Source organism: Microcebus murinus, chromosome 19 (assembly GCF_040939455.1).
Source record: "Microcebus murinus isolate Inina chromosome 19, M.murinus_Inina_mat1.0, whole genome shotgun sequence".
In the NCBI taxonomy this organism is placed as follows: Eukaryota; Metazoa; Chordata; class Mammalia; order Primates; family Cheirogaleidae; genus Microcebus; species Microcebus murinus.
In genome coordinates this window covers 19,986,069-20,005,908 of record NC_134122.1, presented here as the reverse complement: position 1 = coordinate 20,005,908, position 19,840 = coordinate 19,986,069, and the positions used below count along the sequence as shown (strand labels likewise).

The 19,840-nt window shown below is 52.1% G+C and overlaps 1 protein-coding gene across 1 annotated transcript in view; it reads left to right on the top strand.

The window, feature by feature from the left end:
- Positions 1–18,574, top strand: part of GTF3C1 (general transcription factor IIIC subunit 1) — an 81,644-nt gene extending 63,070 nt beyond the window's left edge. The window contains exons 28-37 of the mRNA XM_012780101.3: positions 780–842; positions 1,987–2,080; positions 6,813–6,985; positions 8,259–8,546; positions 9,216–9,475; positions 13,609–13,889; positions 14,211–14,733; positions 15,428–15,479; positions 16,466–16,658; positions 17,445–18,574. Of these exons, the coding sequence (XP_012635555.2) occupies positions 780–842; positions 1,987–2,080; positions 6,813–6,985; positions 8,259–8,546; positions 9,216–9,475; positions 13,609–13,889; positions 14,211–14,733; positions 15,428–15,479; positions 16,466–16,658; positions 17,445–17,657 (2,140 nt within the window). The 3' untranslated portion in view covers positions 17,658–18,574. The remainder of the gene's footprint in view (positions 1–779; positions 843–1,986; positions 2,081–6,812; positions 6,986–8,258; positions 8,547–9,215; positions 9,476–13,608; positions 13,890–14,210; positions 14,734–15,427; positions 15,480–16,465; positions 16,659–17,444) is intronic.
- The last annotated feature ends 1,266 nt before the right edge of the window (positions 18,575–19,840 follow it).

Here is a 19,840-nt window from a genome sequence, read left to right as displayed (position 1 = left end):
AAATATTACATGAAGCTCAAAAAATGTATATGGAGAAATCATCTACAGTTCCAGTACCTAAAACAGCTACTCTCTTTTGGATATTTTCTTTTTAAAATTTTTTAATTGATAATAATTATATATATTTATGGGGAACAGTGTGATATTTTGATATATGTATACATTTTAGAAAGATTGAATCAAGCTAATCAATACTTCCATCACCTCGCCATCTTATTTTTTTGTGATGAGAACATTAAAAATCTATTATTTTAGCAATTTTGAAATATACAGTATATTAATATGAACTGTGCTCACCATCCTGTCCAACTGAAACTTTGTATCCTTGATCAACATCTCCCCTTCCTCTGCCCCTCTTCCTCTGGTAACTACCTTCCTACTATTTCTATGAGATTTACTTTTTTAAATTACTTTTGGGAATTTTCTTCCAGTCTTCTTTCTTGTGCTTATTTTTTAATTGTAATGAGCCCACAGTTTTCTATCCTGCTCCCTTAACAATTAACGGGGGATCTGTGCCAATTTGCATTTTCCCATGTTGCTACATAATTCTAAGTAAGCATTTCACATTTTCTCAGCCTTCATTTCCATAACAGCCTCATACAAAGAGTAGAACATGGTTTATTCTTATTTTAGTTTACATGTACTGTGTTTGACTTTTGGTGAGTTTAACATTTTGCCCAACATTTTAGCCAATAAATGGCCATCTTGAGCAAGCAGCAGCCCAATGAGTAAAGGTCTGCTTTGTTCCATTGACATGCTTCTTTTTTTTTCTTATGCAGATACCGAGTTTTGGCAATTGGGGACGAGAAAGATCAAATCAGGAAAGAGGATGAACTTAGTAGGCAAGTACTGATATATAAAGGACCTTTCCTCAGCTACTTGATTTGGTTGCCTACAACCTAGCACAGGGGTAATCTAGGGCCAAATTGAGCCGACCACCTGCTTTTGTAAATAAAGTTTTATTGGAACATAGCTGTGCCCATTCTATGTGTTGTTTATGCTGCTTTTATGGTAGAACGCCAGAGTTGAGTACAGTTGACCCTTGAACAACTCAGGGGTTAGGGGATGCCGACCCTGTGCAGTCAAAAATCCACATATAACTTTTGACTCCCCAGAAACTTAACTACTAGGAGCCTACTGTTGACCCAAATCCTGCCGTACTCATATCATAAACAGTCAGTTAACACATACACTGTATGTTATATGTATTATATACTGTATTCTTAAAATAGGCTAGAGGAAAGAAAATGTTAATAAGAAAATCATAAGGAAGAGAAAATATATTTATTATTCATTAAGTGGAAGTGGATTATCAGAAAGGTCTTCATGCTCATCTTCATGTCAAGTAGACAGAGGAGGAGGAGGAGGAAGAAAAGGGGTGGGCTTGTTGTCTTAGGGTTAGCAGAGGCCAAAGAAAATCCACATGACTGGACCTGCAGTTCGAACCTGTGTTGTTCAAGGGTCTACTATAGTTTCAAAAAAGTCCTTTATAGAAAGCAGTTCGGACCTCCTAACCTCAAATGTCACTGGCCTAGCTTTAAGGAAGGTTGGGGAAAGGATTTGAACCCTCAACCCATGAGCTTTCCAAGCAGAACTCTGTTTAGAAAGCTTGCTTTTTTTTTTCCATCTTGGATAATCAATATTCCATTTGATTTTAGCTCTGTATTTTGGTGAGAAACCTATTCTGTTTGGAGGAAAACTTGTTTGGAATTAGAGAGAAAGGAATATAAGCATTAACTACATTTGTTCGTTGCCAAATGTCAGGAATGTCACCCTTTATCCACTAGATGGGAACTTTTTTCCTATAAAAATTGACCAGTTAGGCCTAAAAATCATCATTTATTTCGTTTTATTTTGTGAATAGTTTTGGCATTCATGTCATTGTTGTGAGATTGAAAGTGTTTTTTTTTTTACTAAGAATTGCATCCCCCCAAGATGAGTGGTATCCTGTGGCCTCATGTTGCCCTACCACCCCCTCTTTTTCAGCGTGGATGACATCCACTTCCTGGTGCTCCAGAACCTGATCCAGAGCACACTGGCCCTCTCGGACAGTCAGATGAAGTCCTGCCAGTCGTTTCAGGTGGGTACCGGCTGCCTGGTAGCATAGCTGGGACGTGGGGCCCTCAGACGCCAACCCAGGTGAGGTGTTGGCTCTGCTCTTCTCCCTTGGGCTCTCAGGGGGGACCAGCCCTTGCATCTTTCATCTTTTGTTTTACTTTTCTTTATTTTTATAGTATATATTTAAGGTGTACATATAACAGGATGTTTTGATGTTCCTCTACATTGTAAAATAATCACCACAATCAAGCGAATTAATATATCCATCATGTCACACAGTCACCTCTTTTCTTTTAATGGTGAGAGCTCTCAGGACCCCCCTTAGCACATTTCAAGTATGCAGTGCAGTACTGCCACCTGTAGTCCTGTGCTGTGCATTGGCTCTCCAGGGCACATTCCTCTCACACAGCTGAAGCTTTGTGCCCCTTGGCCAGCACCTCTCTAGCTCTCTCATCTTTGAAATATGAGACAGGATCCACTGACCTCCAGACTTCCTCCCAAAGCTGAGGTTTGGTTTTGTTGAGACAGGGTTTTGCTCTGTTGCACGGGCTAGAATGCAGTGGCATCATCAGAGCTCACTGCAACCTCAAACTCCTAGGCTCAAGGGATCCTTCTGCCTCAGCCTCCCAAAGTGCTAGGATTACAGGCACGAGCTACTGCACCCAGCGAAAAGCTGAGGTTTTAAGTCTAATATTTAATACATAAAATGAGGGAGAAGAGGAAATGAGGTGTGGCAAAGGAACTATTAATAAGAAAGTAATTGAGCCATACAACACATCTTTTCAAATTATAACTTAGAAACACTGAGATATTTTTGGTCGTTGGATATCACTGAACAGAAAAGCTGCCTTTCTCTGGGCGGTGAGTTGCCTGTTTCCTGAGAATGCAGATCTGTGCTGCTGCTCTGTTGTGGCTGAAGGAGGATGAAATAGAGGAAGGCAAACCCATTTAACCCCATATGGAGCCTGGGAAGGTGGTGGTCTTGTTACTCTTTTACAAATACGGACACTTGAGGTTCAGAGAAGTTAATACGTGCCCAAGGCCACACAGCTCAGGCGTCACACAAGACCCCAACAGAGAGGGTGAGAGGGGCCTCCACCCCAGCCAGTGCTGCTGGGGCATCATTCTTCCGAGTCTCACCCCCTTGCCGGGGCTAGAGTGCCATGGGATCAGCCTAGCTCACAGCAACCTCAAACTCCTGGGCTCAAGCCATCCTGCCTCAGCCTCCGAGTAGCTGGAACTACAGGCATGAGCCACCATGCCCAGCTAACTTTTTCTATATATTTTTAGTTGTCCAGATAATTTCTTTCTATTTTTAGTAGAGACTGGGTCTTGCTCTTGTTCAGGCTGGTCTTGAAGTCCTGACCTCGAGCAATCCGCCTGCCTCGGCCTCCCAGAGTGCTAGGATTACAGGCGTGAGCCACCGCGCCCGGCCGTCCCTTGTTCTTAATCCTCACAGAAATGAATTCCAAGTAGAACCGGTTTACTTTTGTATTTAATCTTTAATCCTAAAAATCTACTCCTCTGGCTTGTATTAACAAGTCAGCCTGATTTGGAATGTGAGGGAAAAAAATAAGAAAACAAAGGGATGCTATTTTCCAGTTCCACTGATGCATTTAGATGGATGAGGTCCCAAAATCCGGGGGGCCTCAGAGTCAATAGGAGCATTCTTCTAGCATGTGGCGCCAAGTCCCACCCTCAGACTCCAGTCAGGGGTGGAAGGTGGGGCCCTCACAAGTGTGTGTCACACCCTCCCCTGGATCCTGGTGCGGGGGTCCACAGACCACCCTTAAGGAAATGTGGCGTAGACCCAGCTGGACACTGCGGGTACCGTGGCCACGCGGGATAGGGCAAGGGAAGGGCTGAGGGAAATGGAGCTGTTTAAGGAAAATATGTGGCCAGGTTTGAACGCCTCGCTTCAGAACACCCTGGTCATTTACCAGCCATGCCCAGGCCTCCGCAGACCCCAGGCTGAGTGTGCCTTTGATCTGTCCTGTTTTCATTCATCACGGGGGCGCAGTGGCGTCCTGCAGGGACATCTGGGACCCACAAATCCAAGAGGCCCAATAAACATTCTCCATACACATGTTGCCAGGCATCACTTGAACCCTGCATTTTATTCTCTTGTGCCTATTTTATACGCAGTGAAGTGTATACATTTCAGACCAGGAGGCTGGTGTCAGTGCCATGCGGCTCTCTGCCGCCCCAGCATTGTGCAGATGGAGAAAGCAAAGCTCCCTGTGAGCCTGATCATGCGGAGAGCAAGAGCGGGTAGTATAGGGCAGGAGTCCCAGATAACCCACAGGCCACATCTGGCCCGTGGCTTTGTTTTGTTGGACTCACACTTGTTTTTAAAAAAAAAAATTTTTTTTTTTTTTTATTCCAACATTACACACAAGAATCTAAATTTCTGACTGCCTGGTGGCTATGGAGTGGACCTTCTAGCTCTTCTGCTCAGCAGTGTGTCAGAGCTATAAGGGACCTCAGGGATCCTTCCCACCACCCCCTCAAATAAGAAAAACCAGCCCCAGAGAGAAGAAACTAGTTTTACAGCCAGTTAATGGACAAAGCCAGGCTCCTGCTGTCCACCCAGGCCTCGTTTCCCGTGTTATCCTGCTGCTTTTTTGCACTCTGATGGGTGGTGCCAAAGGGCCAGTCACTTTGCCTCCACCTCCAGGGATGTGGGAGGTCACCTGAGAAAGACCACCTGGCCAGCAGGAAGCAAGTGCATCTTCAGTGACTCCCAAGATCTGAGAGTGAGGACTGGAAGGCTGATAGCAATGATGTCAGGGCCCTGTATGGGACCCCACTAGGTTCCCCCAGCAGCCTACGGTTCCAGGAATAGGTGAAAGGCCTTGAGCTCGCCAGGCAGCCGTGGGTTCCCTGTGCCTGTGACAGCCCATCCTCTTGGAAATTTGAGTGGCGGCCTACAGTCCCCAACTCACCATACATGCTTTGAGCCCCCCTGTTCCATGGCAGCAGATGTTTGGGGAATCTGCCCATTCGGTAATTATTTCCAAATAGAAGTGAAGAGCAAAACTCACAGAAAATTTGTCGCGAGAAGCTGGATGCAGCTTCACTCCAGTGCTCTGTGGAAGGAATGATGACATAATGGCCACCCCTACTTCTTTCCCTCTGCCTGGGTAGAGTGTTTCTCTGCATGAAGCCTGAGAATGTGCACACCCAGTGCCATCCAAAGGGAGCAAGTTTGCACAGGCCTCAGTCCAACAGGCTCCAGAGAACACCGCCCTGCACCCCCAGAACCCCAAATGACCACTGCTCTGGCTCCCTGTCCCCTGTGTCCCTCTGCTGGAGGGAAGGTAGAGGGGTGAGGTCGCAGTTGTCTGTGGTTCCACCCCTGCCTGGCTGTATGGGCTCAGAGGAGCACTTAAAGGCCATGTGCCTCAGTCTTCCCGTCACTCAGGCCCAGGGGGGCGGTGCCAGAGAGAACCTTCTGAGCCTAAAATCCTTAGACTGTGACAGTGACTTATCTTGCCCAGCGCTTTTGAGGAGACAGCCTAGTAGGATTCTCGGGCTGGCATGTGCCAGACACTCAGGAGCAGTTGGTTGGCTGAGCCAACCCTTTTTGGAAACTTAGAGTAACAGAGATCCTGCTGGTCCTGCATCCTTTGATTGGCTCTTCCTCTGGGTGGGGCCCAGGTCCGTGAGTCTTCGCTGGCTGAGCCATGAAGTCACGTGGTATGGCCAGCAGAGAGGCCTCCTTCCATGCAGTGCTACATGCGGGCAGCGAGTGCTGGTGGCAGCAGCAGGAGTTAAATCTGTGTTCTCCTGGGACTTCCAGACAATGCATAAGTGACCTGAGGTCACTTCAGGTAGAGGTAGCTGCTATGAGAAAATAAAGTAGGATAATATAAAACAGTTGACCATAGAGGAACAGGTTGGAGAAGGATTTGTTATTTGAGGGGAAATATTTGAGCTGAGACTTGAATGTTGAGAAGGAGTCAGCACAGATTTAGGGGAGCAGTGAGTGCAGAGGCCCCGAGGCGAAATGCCTGGGCATTTTCAAGAAAAGTAAGGAGGGTAGGCAGGCTGGGGGTGGGGTTGAAGGAGGTGAGGCCAGAGAGGTGGGCAGGGTCTCCCTTGCAGGGTTCCCCGTCGTCCTAGTAAGGACTGGATGCTGCTCCACTTGCAGGGCAAGCCCTCGGGGTTTAGAAGCAGGACAGGATTATGTGGTCTGATGTAGGGATCCATGGATGACGCTGGCTGCTGTGGCGAATGATCAGGGGCTGGGGTGGGGTCGGGGTGACACGGAGAAGCAGGGAAACTGGTTAGCTGGAGGCTGTGGTGGGGAACAGCAGTGGCAGGGACGAGATGGGGCCAGTGTAGACGCGTTTGAGGACATGTAGAAGGTAGAGCCAACCAGATATGCCAATGCTTGGGTGAGAGTCTAAGGGACATAGGAGTGGCTGAGATGATTCTCAATGTCTTTGTGTCCAAAGAAATGGGCTTGGGGGTGAATAGCTTTCCTGTCTCTGCAGTTGTCTGCCCCTCTCTGTGGTGTCTAGAAATGCAGCTTGATGGTCTGACAGTTGGGATTCTTGCTTCCTCCAGGCTTCCCCTGCACACATGCGTGCATGCACACACGCACACTCCCTGCCCCTCATCCCCAGTTGCCTACTTCCTCTCTAGGCAAGGGTCAGCTGTAGCTCCTGTGCATCCACAAGCTCCAGCTCGGGCATCCCCTGGCCGGCCGGAGAACCTCGCTCACCTCACCTCACCTCGCTGTGTTACAGACCTTCCGCCTCTACCGGGAGTACAAGGACCAGACCCTCGTGAAGGCCTTCATGGAGTGCCAGAAAAGGAGCTTGGTCAACCGGCGCCGGGTCAACCACACGCTGGGCCCCAAGAAGAACCGGGCCCTGCCCTTCGTGCCCATGTCCTACCAGTTGTCCCAGACCTACTACAGGTGAGCGCCCGCTCAGGAGCCCTCGCTGGCCCAGGCTCGGAGGCCCAGCCACACCCTGCCTGCAAAGAGTAGGGAAAGAACGTCCGTTTTCATGAGAGAATGTAGGGGCTGGGGAGAAGTTTCCTCATCAGCGCCCGCCCTCCTCCCTTGCGTGGGCGTCAGCAAACACTGGCAGTGTTTTGTGGGGGGCATCACCGTTCTCACAGGTAGGGTTTTTCCCTTCTCCTATGAGATGGGGTGAAGTCAGTTTTGAATTTAATGATTGGTCCCATTGGAAGTTCACCCTCCTGGTTGGGCATAAGCTCAGTCCCTTGTCCCACTGCACCCAACCCTGTGCAGCCTCCTGCTTTGCAGGCTTTTATGCCTCCTCTCGGGGCCTGTTTGCAGCACGGGCAGCCTGGTGGGGCTGGGGCCTGGAGGTGTGTTCAGAGGAGTGTGTTCCTGGAGCCCCCTCCTGGAGGGCACTCCCAGCGCAGCACGCGTGGCACCACCAGCCTCCTACCCACATGCAGGGGAAGTCCCGTAGAACGTCCCCAAGCGGTTGCCTGATGGCTGCCCCTTCTCCGCATGTTCTTGCCAGCACTGAGGCCGTGTGGGGGCTGCGTTCACATGCTTGAAGGCACCATCAGTCATCTTTTGGTTCTTTTACCCCATCCCTGTGCGTGTGGCTCCAAGCACTTCCTCCTTCCTCAAACCTCTCCCTATAGGCCCAAGTCCAGCAAGGCCATTTGACCTGGAGCCACTGCTCTGGTCTGCTTGAACCAAGGGCTGTGAACCAAGGGCTGTGGTCAGCAGATCAGGAAGACGTCTTGCATCCCTTCTGCCTGACTGTTGTTACAGAGTTGTGGAACATCACACTCGGGGACAGAGACAGGGGCTTGACTTTGCAGGCACCAGATGGAGACAGGGAGATTGAACACACAGTGTCCTCTCATCTGTCTGTGAATCAGGGCCGGTCTTGTGTAGGGATTGCTATTACCTCTCCCCTAGTTCAGCAGCAGTTTATAGCAAGCTCCTGCAAAGTGGGGCGTGAAGCATTGGGTGAAAAAAGACAGAACCCTGCCTCAAAGGTGCTTGGGCAAGTGAAGAAGAGACACAGACACCACTAGATGCCCATGCAGTGCCTTCATTTGAGATGGAAAAGAGGTCTAGGGGAGAGCTTGGGGTGTGTAGTTTCACCATAATTATTTGACATGCTTGTAGCCCATCCAAATGGATTCATCTCGTAGCTGGTCCTCAGTCAGGCCCTTCCTTCCTTTCTGTTTGTCTGTAGGATTTTCACATGGCGATTTCCAAGCACCATCTGCACAGAATCATTCCAGTTTCTTGAAAGAATGCGGGCTGCCGGCAAGTTGGATCAGCATGATAATTTTTCTTTCAAAGACCAGGATAATAACGACTCTACAACTGACATGGTGCCATTTTCTTTGGACGGCCCTGGAGGGTATTGTGTGGCTGCCCTGACCCTTTTCTCTCTGGGCCTTATGTCTGTGGATGTCAGGATCCCAGAGCAGATCATAGTGGTGGACAGTTCCATGGTGGAGAATGAGGTCATTAAGAGGTAAGAGCCCAGAGCCACAGAGGTGGGAGGGCTGGTACTGTGCCCGCTGCTCTGGTCACCATCTGGGCTCAAGCATGTTCATAGAGCTTCAGGCGTTGCTGTTTCCTCTTGTCCCTGTGGTGTTTGCAACTTTATTTGCTCAGTCCTCTCGTCTTATTCATTCAACAGACATGTGCTGAGTGTTTCTGCTCTGTGTCCAGCACTGTGCGAGGCATTTACCAGACACAGACAAGCAGGGTGTGTCAGTGCCTTTAGGGAGCTCATGGGACAGGGCTTCCCAGATCAGTATCTAGGAATGACAGGACAATGTCCATGGCGTCCTCTGCTGGGGCCTTCCAGTTGCCATGGGAGTCTGCACAGCATAGCAAGGTGGGGCAGGGTTAGGAAGAGAAGGTAGGATTGGCCCAGGCTCCTTGAGGGCCTCACAGCTGAACTGGGACTTCACAGGAAGCAAGTGTTTTCTGGACAGTGATCCCCGCAAAAGGAACAGCCGTTGCAAAGTCATAAGATGTGTGACCAGGGGTCGCTGAGGTGTGTGGGAAGGGAAGAGGGGCTGGGTGTGCAGCGGCAGACCACCCTGAGCCTCAGCAGCAGAGCACAGCCAGATACCACTGCTCGGGCTGCCGGGCTGGCCTGCGTCCAGGCGTCTAGGTCTCGGTTCTCTTCCAGCTTGGGAAAGGACGGCGGCTTGGAGGATGATGATGACGAAGACGAAGACTTAGACGAAGGCTCCGGGGGCAAGCGCCGGAACATGGAGGTGAAACCCGCCCAGGCCTCCCACACCAACTACCTGCTAATGAGGGGCTACTACTCCCCTGGCATCGTCAGCACCCGCAACCTCAACCCCAACGACAGCATCGTGGTCAACTCCTGCCAAGTGAAGTTCCGGCTCCGCCGCACCCCTGCGCCCACCCAGCTCAGGCCCACGGGTGAGTGCTCCCCACTGGGGCTAGGGGAGGGGCTCGCCCATCAGCCAGAAAGGCCCTTTGGCCTGTCCTGGGACCCAGGCCAGAGATGCGCACCTTCAGGCTCCAAAGGCCAGGTGTGCAGCCACAGCTGATGTGAAGAAAAGCACTCCCATTCTTGCAGCTGACTCAAGGAGAACGTGTCCTGAGACACCTTCTTAGGTGACAGTGTTGTGCTCACATCTCTATAGGAGAGCTCAGCATGCTGCCTCTTTCTTTTAATCACAGTCATGCAGGCAGGTGCCAGCAGCCAGGTGGAGGGGCCCTGAGGAAGCGATGTCCCACTGCCTGCTCTCCACGGTGCCTCCTCACTGCTCCTGGTCTCAGTCTCCTGGGGCTTACTTAGCTCCGTGACTCTGAACTCCACTTTTAGGAAATGTTTAGGTATTATCTTTGGACCCCGGTAGGATAGATGAGAATTCTGCTCACAGTTGTGATCTCCTGTCTCCTTTACTTCCAGTTTTAGTTCTTCTGTTGATGACCTTTGAAACTTTAAATACCTTATTAAGCCACAGTTTCCTGTTATTAAACCACAGTTTCCTGTGCGCTCAATTTTAGGCAGGCCCTCTCTCCTACAATGTATTATCAGGGCCCCTTCTCTTCCCTGCATCCCCCCCTTTCTCCTTTCCCACCTCTAGCTGACATACCGTTATGTGCACAGCCACACCTTGGAGATACTGCAGGGTCGGTTCTAGACTATCGCAATAAGGTGGATATCACAATAAGGCAAGTCACGTGAATGTTTTTGGTTTCCCAATGCATATGCAAGTTATATCCACACTATACTGTAGTCTGTTAAGTGTGTAATAGCATTGTGTCTAAAAATATAATGTACATACTTTAATTAAAAAACACTTTATTGCAGTATTCATATTGTATGCCTTTATCAAAACATCACATGTACCATATAAATGCATACAAATTCTACTCTACCTATTATGTACTCATAATACTTACAAATTTTAAAAAAGTTAAACCAGCCATGTAAAAAAAAATAAATAAATACAATAAATCACACACAAAAAAAACACTTTATTGCTAAATAATGCTAATGATCATCTGAGCCTTCAGCCAGTTGTAATCTTTTTGCTGGTGGACAGTCTAGTTTCAGTGTTGATGGCTGGACTGATCAGGTGGTGGTTGCTGAAGGTCGGGGTGACTGGCAGTTTCTTAAAATAAGACAGCAATGATGTTTGCGTCATCAATTGGCTTTTCCTTTCACAAAAGATTTCTCTGTAGCATGTCATGTAGCTTTTTACCCACAGTAGAACTTCTTTCAAAATTGTAGTTGATCCTCTCAAAACCTGCCTGCCACCCCTTTACCAAGTAAGTTTATGTAATTTTCTAAAACTTTTGTTGTCATTTCAATAATGTTCACATCATCTTCACCAGGAATAGATCCCATCTCAAGAAGCCACTTTCTTTGCTCATCCATAGGAAGCAACTCCTCATTTGTTCAAGTTTGATCATGAGATTGCAGCAATTCAGTCACATCTTTAGGCTCCACTTCTAATCCTAGTTCTCTTGCTATCTCCACCACACCTGCAGTTACTGCCTCCACTACAGTCTTGAGCCCCTCAACATCATCCATGAGGATTGGAATCAGCTTCTTCCAAACTTCTGTGAAGTTGCTATTTTGATCTCCTCCCATGAGTCATGAGTGTTCTTAATGGTGTCTAGAATCGTGAATCCTTTTCAGAAGGTTTTCAGTTTACTTTTCCCAGATTCATCAAAGGAATCACTATCTATGGCAACTATAGCCTTATGAAATGTATTTCTTTTTTTCTTTTTTTTTTTTTTTTTTTGAGACAAAGTCTTACTCTGTTGCCCGGGCTAGAGTGCCGTGGGGTCCACCTAGCTCACAGCAACCTCAAACTCCTGGGCTCAAGCAATCCTCCTGCCTCAGCCTCCTGAGTAGCTTGGACTACAGGCATGGACCACCATGCCTAGCTAATTTTTTCTGTATATTTTTAGTTAGCCAATTAATTTGTTTCTATTTTTAGTAGAGATGGAGTCTCGCTATTGCTCAGGCTGGTTTCGAACTCCTGATCTTGAGCAATCCACCCTCCTCGGCCTCCCAGAGTGCTAGGATTATAGGCGTGAGCCACCGCGCCCGGCCATGAAGTATATTTCTTAAAAAGACTTGAAAGTCGAAATTACTCCTTGATCCATAGGCTACAGAATGAACGTCATGTTCGCTGGCATGAAAACAACATTCATCTCCTTGTACATCTCCATCAGAGCTCTTGGGTGACCAAGTGCATTGTCAATGAGCAGTAATATTTTGAAAGGGATCTTTTTTCTGAGCAGTAGGTCTCAACAGTGGGCTTAAAATATTTAGTAGATTATGTTTTAAACAGATGTGCTGTCATCCAGGCTTTATTGTTCCATTTCTAGAACACAGGCATAATGGATGTAGCATAATTCTTAAAGACCCTAAGATTTTTGGAATGGAAAATGAACAGTGGCTTCAACTTAAAGTCATCAGCTGCATTAGTCCCAAACAAGAGAGGTGGCCTTTCTGTCTTTGAAGCTTTGAAACCAGGCATTGACTACTCCTGTCTAGCTGCAAAAGTCCTAGATGGCATCTTCTTCTAATATAAGGCTGTTTCATGTGCACTGAGAATCTGTTGTTTAGTGTAGCCACCTTCATCAGTGGTCTTAACTAGATCTTCTGGATAACTTGCTGCAGCTTCTGCATCAGCACTTGGTGCTTCACCTTGCACTTTTATGTTATGGAGTTGGCTTCCTTCCGTAAGCCTCATGAACCAACCTCTGCTAGCTGCCAACTTTTCTTCTACAACTTCCTCACCTCTCTTAGCCTTCATAGAATTGAAGAAAGGTAGAGCCTTGCTCTGTACTAGGTTTTGGCTTAAGGGAATGTTGCGGCTGATTTGATCTTCTGTACGGACTACTAAAACTTCCTCCATATCGACAATAATAAGGCTGTTTTGCTTTCTTATCATTCACTCAAGTAGCCCTTTTAATTTCCTTCCAGAACTTCTCCTTTACACTCACAACTTGGCTTACCATTGGCACAAGAACCCTAGCTTTTGGCCTAGCTGGGCTTTCGACATGCCTTCCTCACTAAGCTTGATCATTTCTAGCTTTTGATTTAAAGTGAGAGGTGACGTTTTCTTTCACTTGAACACTTACAGGGCATTGTAGGGTTATTAATTGGCCTAATTTCAATATTGTTGTGTCTCAGGGAATAGGGAAGCCCAAAGAGAGGGAGAGAGGTGGGGGAGCAGCTGGTTAGTGGAGCAGTCAGATCACACACGTTTATCAATTCAGTTCACCATCTTACATGGGTGCAGTTTGTGATGCCCCACAACAATTATAATAGTAACATAAAAGATCACTGGTCAGAGATCACCATAGTAAATATAATAATGAAAAAGTTTGAAATATTGCAAGAATTACCGTAATGTGACACAAAGACTACAAAATGAACAAAATGTTGTTGGGAAAATGGTACACTAATAGATTTGCTCAATGCAGGGTTGTTACAAATCTTCAGTTTGTTAAAAATGCAATATCTGCAAGGTATAATAAAGCGAGGTACACTGTTGAAGTTGATGGTGTTTACAGTCGGTTTTGTAACTGCAATTAGAATTCTGTGCTTTGTCTAGAGTTTAGATATAGTGATAACCTGTAGATTGTGGCCTTCGCAGACATCATTTATAGGAAACAAGAGAAAGCAGCTCTGGCTAGTGTAGGCAGAAGTGAGAAGGAGCAGTGAGCGTGTGAGCTGCAGGAAGGGGTGGGACGAGAGCAGCCCTGGTCCAGGCCCTCCTGTCCAGAGCTCTGGGGGACAGATCCTGTCCCTGGCCTCTGTGTCTTCTCTCTGTCTCTCGAGCAGGAGAATCACAGTGGCCAGGGGAAATCTAGCCCAGTAGCTGCAGTCAAGGGCCCAGCGCAGAGTATCAGGAGCCTGACTGGCAGGGGCCCAGTGTGCCCACCCAGAAGGTGACCCTGTGGTTGTTGGGGAGCAGTGAGTTGGAGCTGGAGCTTGCCCTGCCTCAGTGTCACCTGTGCACGGGTTTGGGGAGGGGCTCCTGTCAAGCTGCCTCTGATCTTCCTCCTTGTCCTCGCAGCCACTTCTCTGGACGAGCTAACAGCGGGAATCTCCTTCCTTCCTGCCACGTTCACCAGGCTGATAAACCCCCAAGAAAACACCTGCAGCTTGGAAGAGTTTGTCCACCAGCTAGAGCTGTCGGGGTATAAGCCCGAAGATGTGTCTGCCGCCTTGGAGATCCGGGAAGCCATTGTGGCCTCGGGTTGTTTCGGGGTTGACAAGGAGGAGCTGCGCAGACACTTCTCGGCCCTGGAGACGACAGGCAGCGAGCGCACGCGGACGTTCGCAGACTGCGTCCAGGTGAGCGGCGCTTTAGGCTCTCCTGGTGTCATTGAGGCAGAACTGTCAGCTCCCAGGCAGATGCACTCTGCAAAGGGACTTGTTTCACCAGTGGCCACACTGAGTGGAGAGAGGGAAGGACACTGTCCCAGGGTACATGGCTAGCACATGGTGGCAGCCCCAGGGCCAGAAGCCAGGCCTTGTCCAGCTGGAGCTGGGCTTGCCACCTGCTCAGGACACGGAGCATATCAACAGGGTAGACTACTCCACTCGCCCCCCGTCAAGCCAGCCCCAGCGATCCTGGTTCCCAGCCTGACCCAGTGTGTCTCCTGCTTTCCCTAGGACCTCCTGGAGCAACAGCAGGTGCTGGAAGTTGGTGGCAACACCGTTCGCCTGGTGGCCATGGCCGCTGCCCAGCCCTGGCTCCTGCACTCGGTACGGCTAAAAGGCAAAGAGGAGGAGGCTGATGCCCAGAGAGAAGACGCCCCAGCCAGGACCCTGGAGGGGCCTTCCAGTGAGGACAGCCCCCCTGAGAGGCCAGCGCCGCTTTCTCAGGGTCCCCAGAGCCTCAAGAGGCGCGCCAGCTGGGCCGATCAGAGCGAGGAGGCCGACGGTGAGGGTACTCAGGAGCCCCCCGCAAAGAGGCCTGCACTCGAGGACACGTGCTTGGCCCCCAGCCCCGGGCCCAGGGCAGAAAAGGAGGCAGAAACCCAGGCCCCAACTCCGCCTCCAGCTCTGGAAGATACTGCTGCAGAGGGGGCTGGACAGAAGGACCAAGAGGCTGTTGGGGTGTCCATCTCTCCAGGCCAAGAGCAGCAGCTGAGCTGTCAGGCCCAGCCTCCAGAAGGCTCTGAAGACCCTAGAGGTACCACCTTGTCCCTTGCCCCACCTTACGCCACCCCACTCCCCTTCTCTGCCCTCACCCTGATTGGCCCACACCTCTCCCTCAAGATGGGGGACCTCCAGCCACTAGCCACAAAAGGGCTTCAGCTTTTCAGAGCTTACACCCTGAGGTGAGGAAGATGATCTTGCCTGTGTGTTTCCACTGGAGGGCAGAAGGCCTCCCAGGCACCCACAGGGATCCCTGCGTCCCGGTGCAGGCCTCTGGCCGGGTGGAGTGACAGACAGGCTGGCGGACATGCTCGTGCTGAGACTCGCCCTTCCTCTCCTGCTCGGTCTGGAGTCAGCGGTGGCTTTCCCCTCTGTTTCTCTTGGTGTTCTTGTTCTCCTGGGGGTTTTGCACACAGCCCTTGTGGTGGGGGCATCAGGACGGAAATGGGGTGTTCGCTGGCTTCCTCCAGCACGGGGCTTCCTCGGGGCCCGGGAGCAAGCTCCGCATGTTTGCACGCTGTGGTGTGTTCTGGTGTCACGCGCTGGCGTCGCCCTCCAAGGCCCAGCCACCTTGAAGATGGACACTCTGAGAGGAGACGGATCGTTGTCCTTTTGTGTCACCCCAGAAGTGCCCGGCACACGTTGGGCGCTCGTCACCACCCAGTGAGTGGAGGAAAGACAGCTCCTCCCACTTTCTGAGTCCCTCCCATCCTTTCTTCTTCCACCAGGGTTGGCAGAGAGTTCTGGAGCCAGTGGCCTCTCCCAGGCAGTGCGGGAAAGGTGAGTGTGGGCCGGCGCGGGCCTGGGGCAGCCCTGAGCATGGGGGAAGTTAGTCCTCAGGATTCCCGATGGGACAGAGAGTTAATGGTTCACGTGAAGATCTTTCATGGAGACGCTGGCTGGGACAGTCTGCCCGGCACGGTGGGTGAGGACTAGGTGTGCTGGGTATTCCCAGCACCCAGATCTGCCTGGAGCAATGGACTATGCTTCTAGAACACGCATAGTGCTGGCTGAGAACCCTGAGCCAGGTGCTTTCACGTTGTCACAGGGGTCCCATCTTACAGATGAGCAGAGGGCCCAAAGAGGCACTGCCCCTCCCCAAGGTCACATAGCCAATGTGAGGCCAGATCAGGCCAGAGTGCCCAAGTGCTGGTCTCAGCAGCAGCCTCCTCTCCAAGGACTGGCACCATCTACCCGGGACTGCTGTGCCCTAGGGGTAGGAGGCGGCCCAGGAGCCACAGAAGCCTTTCCGGTGAGGGGCGCCTCCCACGGGTGTGTGCACTGCCCTCAGCAGGGCAGGGCCCAAGTGCCCTGGGCCCCAGCTCCCAGGAGTGCATATACGGCCCCCAGTGCCCAGCCATGGCAGTCAGAGCCAAGTGTCCAGCTAGTCTGGGGCCTGTGACACTCCTGGGCCCCATGTGGCAGATCAGTCCCTGGTTTAGTAGCAGAGACCTTTATTCAAAGGAAACCATGTGTGGAACCTTGCAGATGGCACCGAGCAGAACTGGGGAATGACTTCAGTGAGCTTGGCCAGGGTGGAAGCAGCCACTAGCCCAGGGTGCCAGGTGGAGCCCTAACTCTCGTCCTTCCCTGCCCGTGTGGAGGGACCTGGGGCCTTGGGCTCATTGTGGCCTTGGCTGCAGCTACATCTGAGCAGGTCCCCACACTGCGGTGCCCTCGTGGGCCCCTCTGTCCAGACAGGAGGGAGGGGGACACGCTGCAGCCTCCCTGCGCCCCGAGCCCCGACGCCGACTGCTCTCCTGCAGGGCCTGCGAGAGCGTCTGCTTCATCGGCCGCCCGTGGCGCGTCGTGGACGGCCACCTGAACATGCCTGTGTGCAAGGGCATGATGGAGGCCATGCTGTACCACATCATGACCAGGCCCGGTGTCCCCGAGAGCTGCCTGCTGCGCCACTACCAGGGCGTCCTGCAGCCCGTCGCCGTGCTGGAGCTGCTCCAGGTGTGGGCCCTGCTGGGGCTCAGCGGGGCTGGGGTGAGGGGCTGGGTGTACCCCTCAGGGTGCAGCAGGCGAGGAGGCTTCTGCTCCGGTGTCCCACCTTCCTGCTTGCCTTCAGTTCCCTCCTCCACCCTCAGCAGGGGCCCTGGCTGACAGGTGCCACCTGGGAACTCACCTCCTGCCTTTGCACTGTGGCCCCAGCCCTGTTCCCAGCACTCTGCCCCTGCAGCCCCAGCCGGGCTCCCGCCCCCAGGGCTGTCCCTACAGTGTCCTTCAGCAGGTCTCACCGCCACCACGCTGAAAGATGGCGTTCCTGGGGCTCTTGCCTCTGATGCTTTCTCTGGACCTGGGGTCACAAACTCACAGCCCATGAGGCCCATAGGTACATGAGCATCGCAGCCCTGGGGGGCGGCAAGGAGAGACCCTGCCTTCCGAGGGCAGCTGCCTCCCGCTCGCTCACGGCCCGGCGTGCCCAGGGCTCCAGCTCCTGGAGAAGCTGGAAGTTTGAAGTTCACTGTGAAATTTCCTCAACTTTAAGGTGTACACAGGCCAAACAGAACCCCCTGGGAGCCAGTCTTGGCCCACAGCAAGCCCGTTTGCAGCCCCTGCTACGAACCTGTCCTCCAGTACTGGCATTTCCTGCCGTGGCCCCAGCACTGCAGTCACTGCTCGTGCCACGCCCTCCCCTGCCCCGGCCTTGTGCTGAAACCCTGCTGGTGAATCCCTACTTACCTCTCAAGGCCAAGTTCAGGTGCCCCCGTAACCATATGTGTCCTGTGGTGTCTCCAGGGCCTGGAGTCCCTTGGCTGCATCAGGAAGCGCCTGCTGAGGAAGCCCAAGCCCGTCTCTCTCTTCTCCACGCCCGAGGTGGAGGAGGCAGAGGCCCCCTCTGGCCCAGGCGAGGGCCCCACGGCGTTCTACGAGCCCACACTGGACTGCACCCTCCGGCTGGGCCGCGTGTTCCCCCACGAGGTCAACTGGAACAAGTGGATCCACTTATAGGGCGCTGTGGGCACCACCTCCCTCCCAGCCCCGCTGCCACCCGCCCCACTTGGTGGTCGGCAGACCCCGCTGCTGCCCCGGGACATCTGTCGTGCCGAGCCTCCTGCAGCAGACAGTGCCTGACAGGTGCGTCCCCCTGTCCTGGAACTCTGCAAAGAGGCCCCCCACCTGCCTGTCCCCAGGCTCTTCCGGGGCTGCTCCTCGGGACCCTGCTTTATCACACCGGGAGTTGGTGCTTCTTGTCCCAGCCTGGCTGGCACGTGGTGGAGCAGCTGCGGGGACTGTGGCCCTTCTGCTGTCCCCTCCTGTTCCCGTGGTCTCAGCCACTGACTGCCGCGGCTTGTGTCCTGGCCTCGGTGGAGCTGTGAGCGGCTCTCTGGGACCCAGGCTGCGGTGGGCTTTGAGAGGCGTAGAGGGCTTCTGAGGAGGGGCTGCCGTCTGGCGCAGAGCTGCCTCCCAGGCAGTGGCCTTCCGTGCACACCCCAGAGCCATTGGAGGGGACCGGTGGGGCCTCGGGGTTCACCTGGCCATGCACGCCTCACGTTCCAGACTCCAGCCACCTCGGCAGACTCCGGGCCCTTGCGCACTCGGGCACCACCGAGAGGGAGGGCCTTGTGGGAGACACGTCACAGAACAGGCCGGGGCCCTGCTGCCGAGGGCCCCCGCGGAGACCGCAGCTCCTCCCCAGGCAGGACGTCCCGCCCCGGCTGGGATTGAGCCACCCAGAGCGGAGCTGGGGTCCCTTTTCTAGCTCGAGGGTCACCCGGCAGGCCCGCTGGGCTGCGTGCCCGGCTTTCCCAGCCTGGCCGGCGATTTCCTGCTGGTCCCAGACATGAGGAGTCCCTGTAGGTTTTGGTTTTGTTTGTTTTGTATTTGTTCTTTAACCTTTCTCTTCATTAAAGAAAAAAAGAAAGTCCCTCTGGCGTGTATTTATTTTTTAATTAAAGTGAAGGAAATGCATTTAGATTTGCGAATGTCCTAAAGAATTGTTGGTTTTCCGGGGGACTTCGTGCTTTCAGCTGTGTGACATCTGGGAACCGTGTCCCCGGTGACACCCGGGGGCGAGGGCCGTGTTAGTACTGAGCGCAGTGGCCCCAGGCCCGACATCACCGAGCAGGCAGAATGGACAGCCTTGGGATGAGAGGGACTCGGGTGGCCCCCTCGCCTGCCCCCTCGGCCTAAAAAGCCCTCCCGGCCTTCCCAGCTGGCACCAGGCCTGCCCCTGCCCGGAGCGGCTCCCAGCCCAGCGCAGGCCCACGGTGGCTCAGCACCTCGGGCTGTCAGCGGGTCACAGGTCACAGGCCTGCGGGGTGGATGAGGCCCCTTGAAGTTCTCATTTTGTTAGCACCATTGTTTACATTTCTTTTTTAGTTGTCAACATTTAAGAAAAATTGGAGGTTTCACCTTTTTTTAAAAAAAGTTCAGATTTCTATCTTTTCTTGGAAAATGGAAAGTTCTAGCAACAGTGGACTTAGCTTCCTACATGTGATGGTCGGAAGCGCAGAGTAGAGGCTGCTCCCTGTAGGCAGGTTGTGTCCCAGCCTGGTCCTCTGTCTCACACCCCTGCAGCCCCTCTGGGGGACTTTCGACCTTATGGCCCTGCCCTGCCCCGGCCAACTTCCCACCCCGTGCCTGCGTCCTCCCCCTGCCTGGGACCAGGGCCCTGGCCACCCCAGCCAGACCTCTGTCCTCAGGTACAGAGATGGCCTGGGGGTCGCAGCCCTGGGAGAGAAGCCAAGGCTGGGCAAGTCCCAGCATCGGGTTTTTTCTTCTTTTTTCATTTTCACTTAAGTGTAAAAAATATATATATATATTAGTATTTGGGGGGATTATTCAAGGTGACCAAGTAGAATAACACATGTGATCTGCTTTATAAATAGAAAACACTGTACGAAAACAATGTTAACGTGGGAAGGCACTGCGTGGTGGGAGGAAGGTAAGTTTGGGGATCCAGCAAATGTGTCCTAAAATACTGACCTTGACATTCACATCCCAGAGCCTTAGTTTTCACATCTGAAAAGTTGGGGACAGAGTATCTCCCCCGAGGGGCGTCAGGCGAGCTGGAGATCACCAAGTGCCAGCACACTTGGGTTCGACCACGTTTGTTTCCTTCCCTGTGCCTCTAGACGAGGGACAGTTTGGGCTCCTGCCGGAGACGGGACAGAGTAGAGGGAACCTCAGGC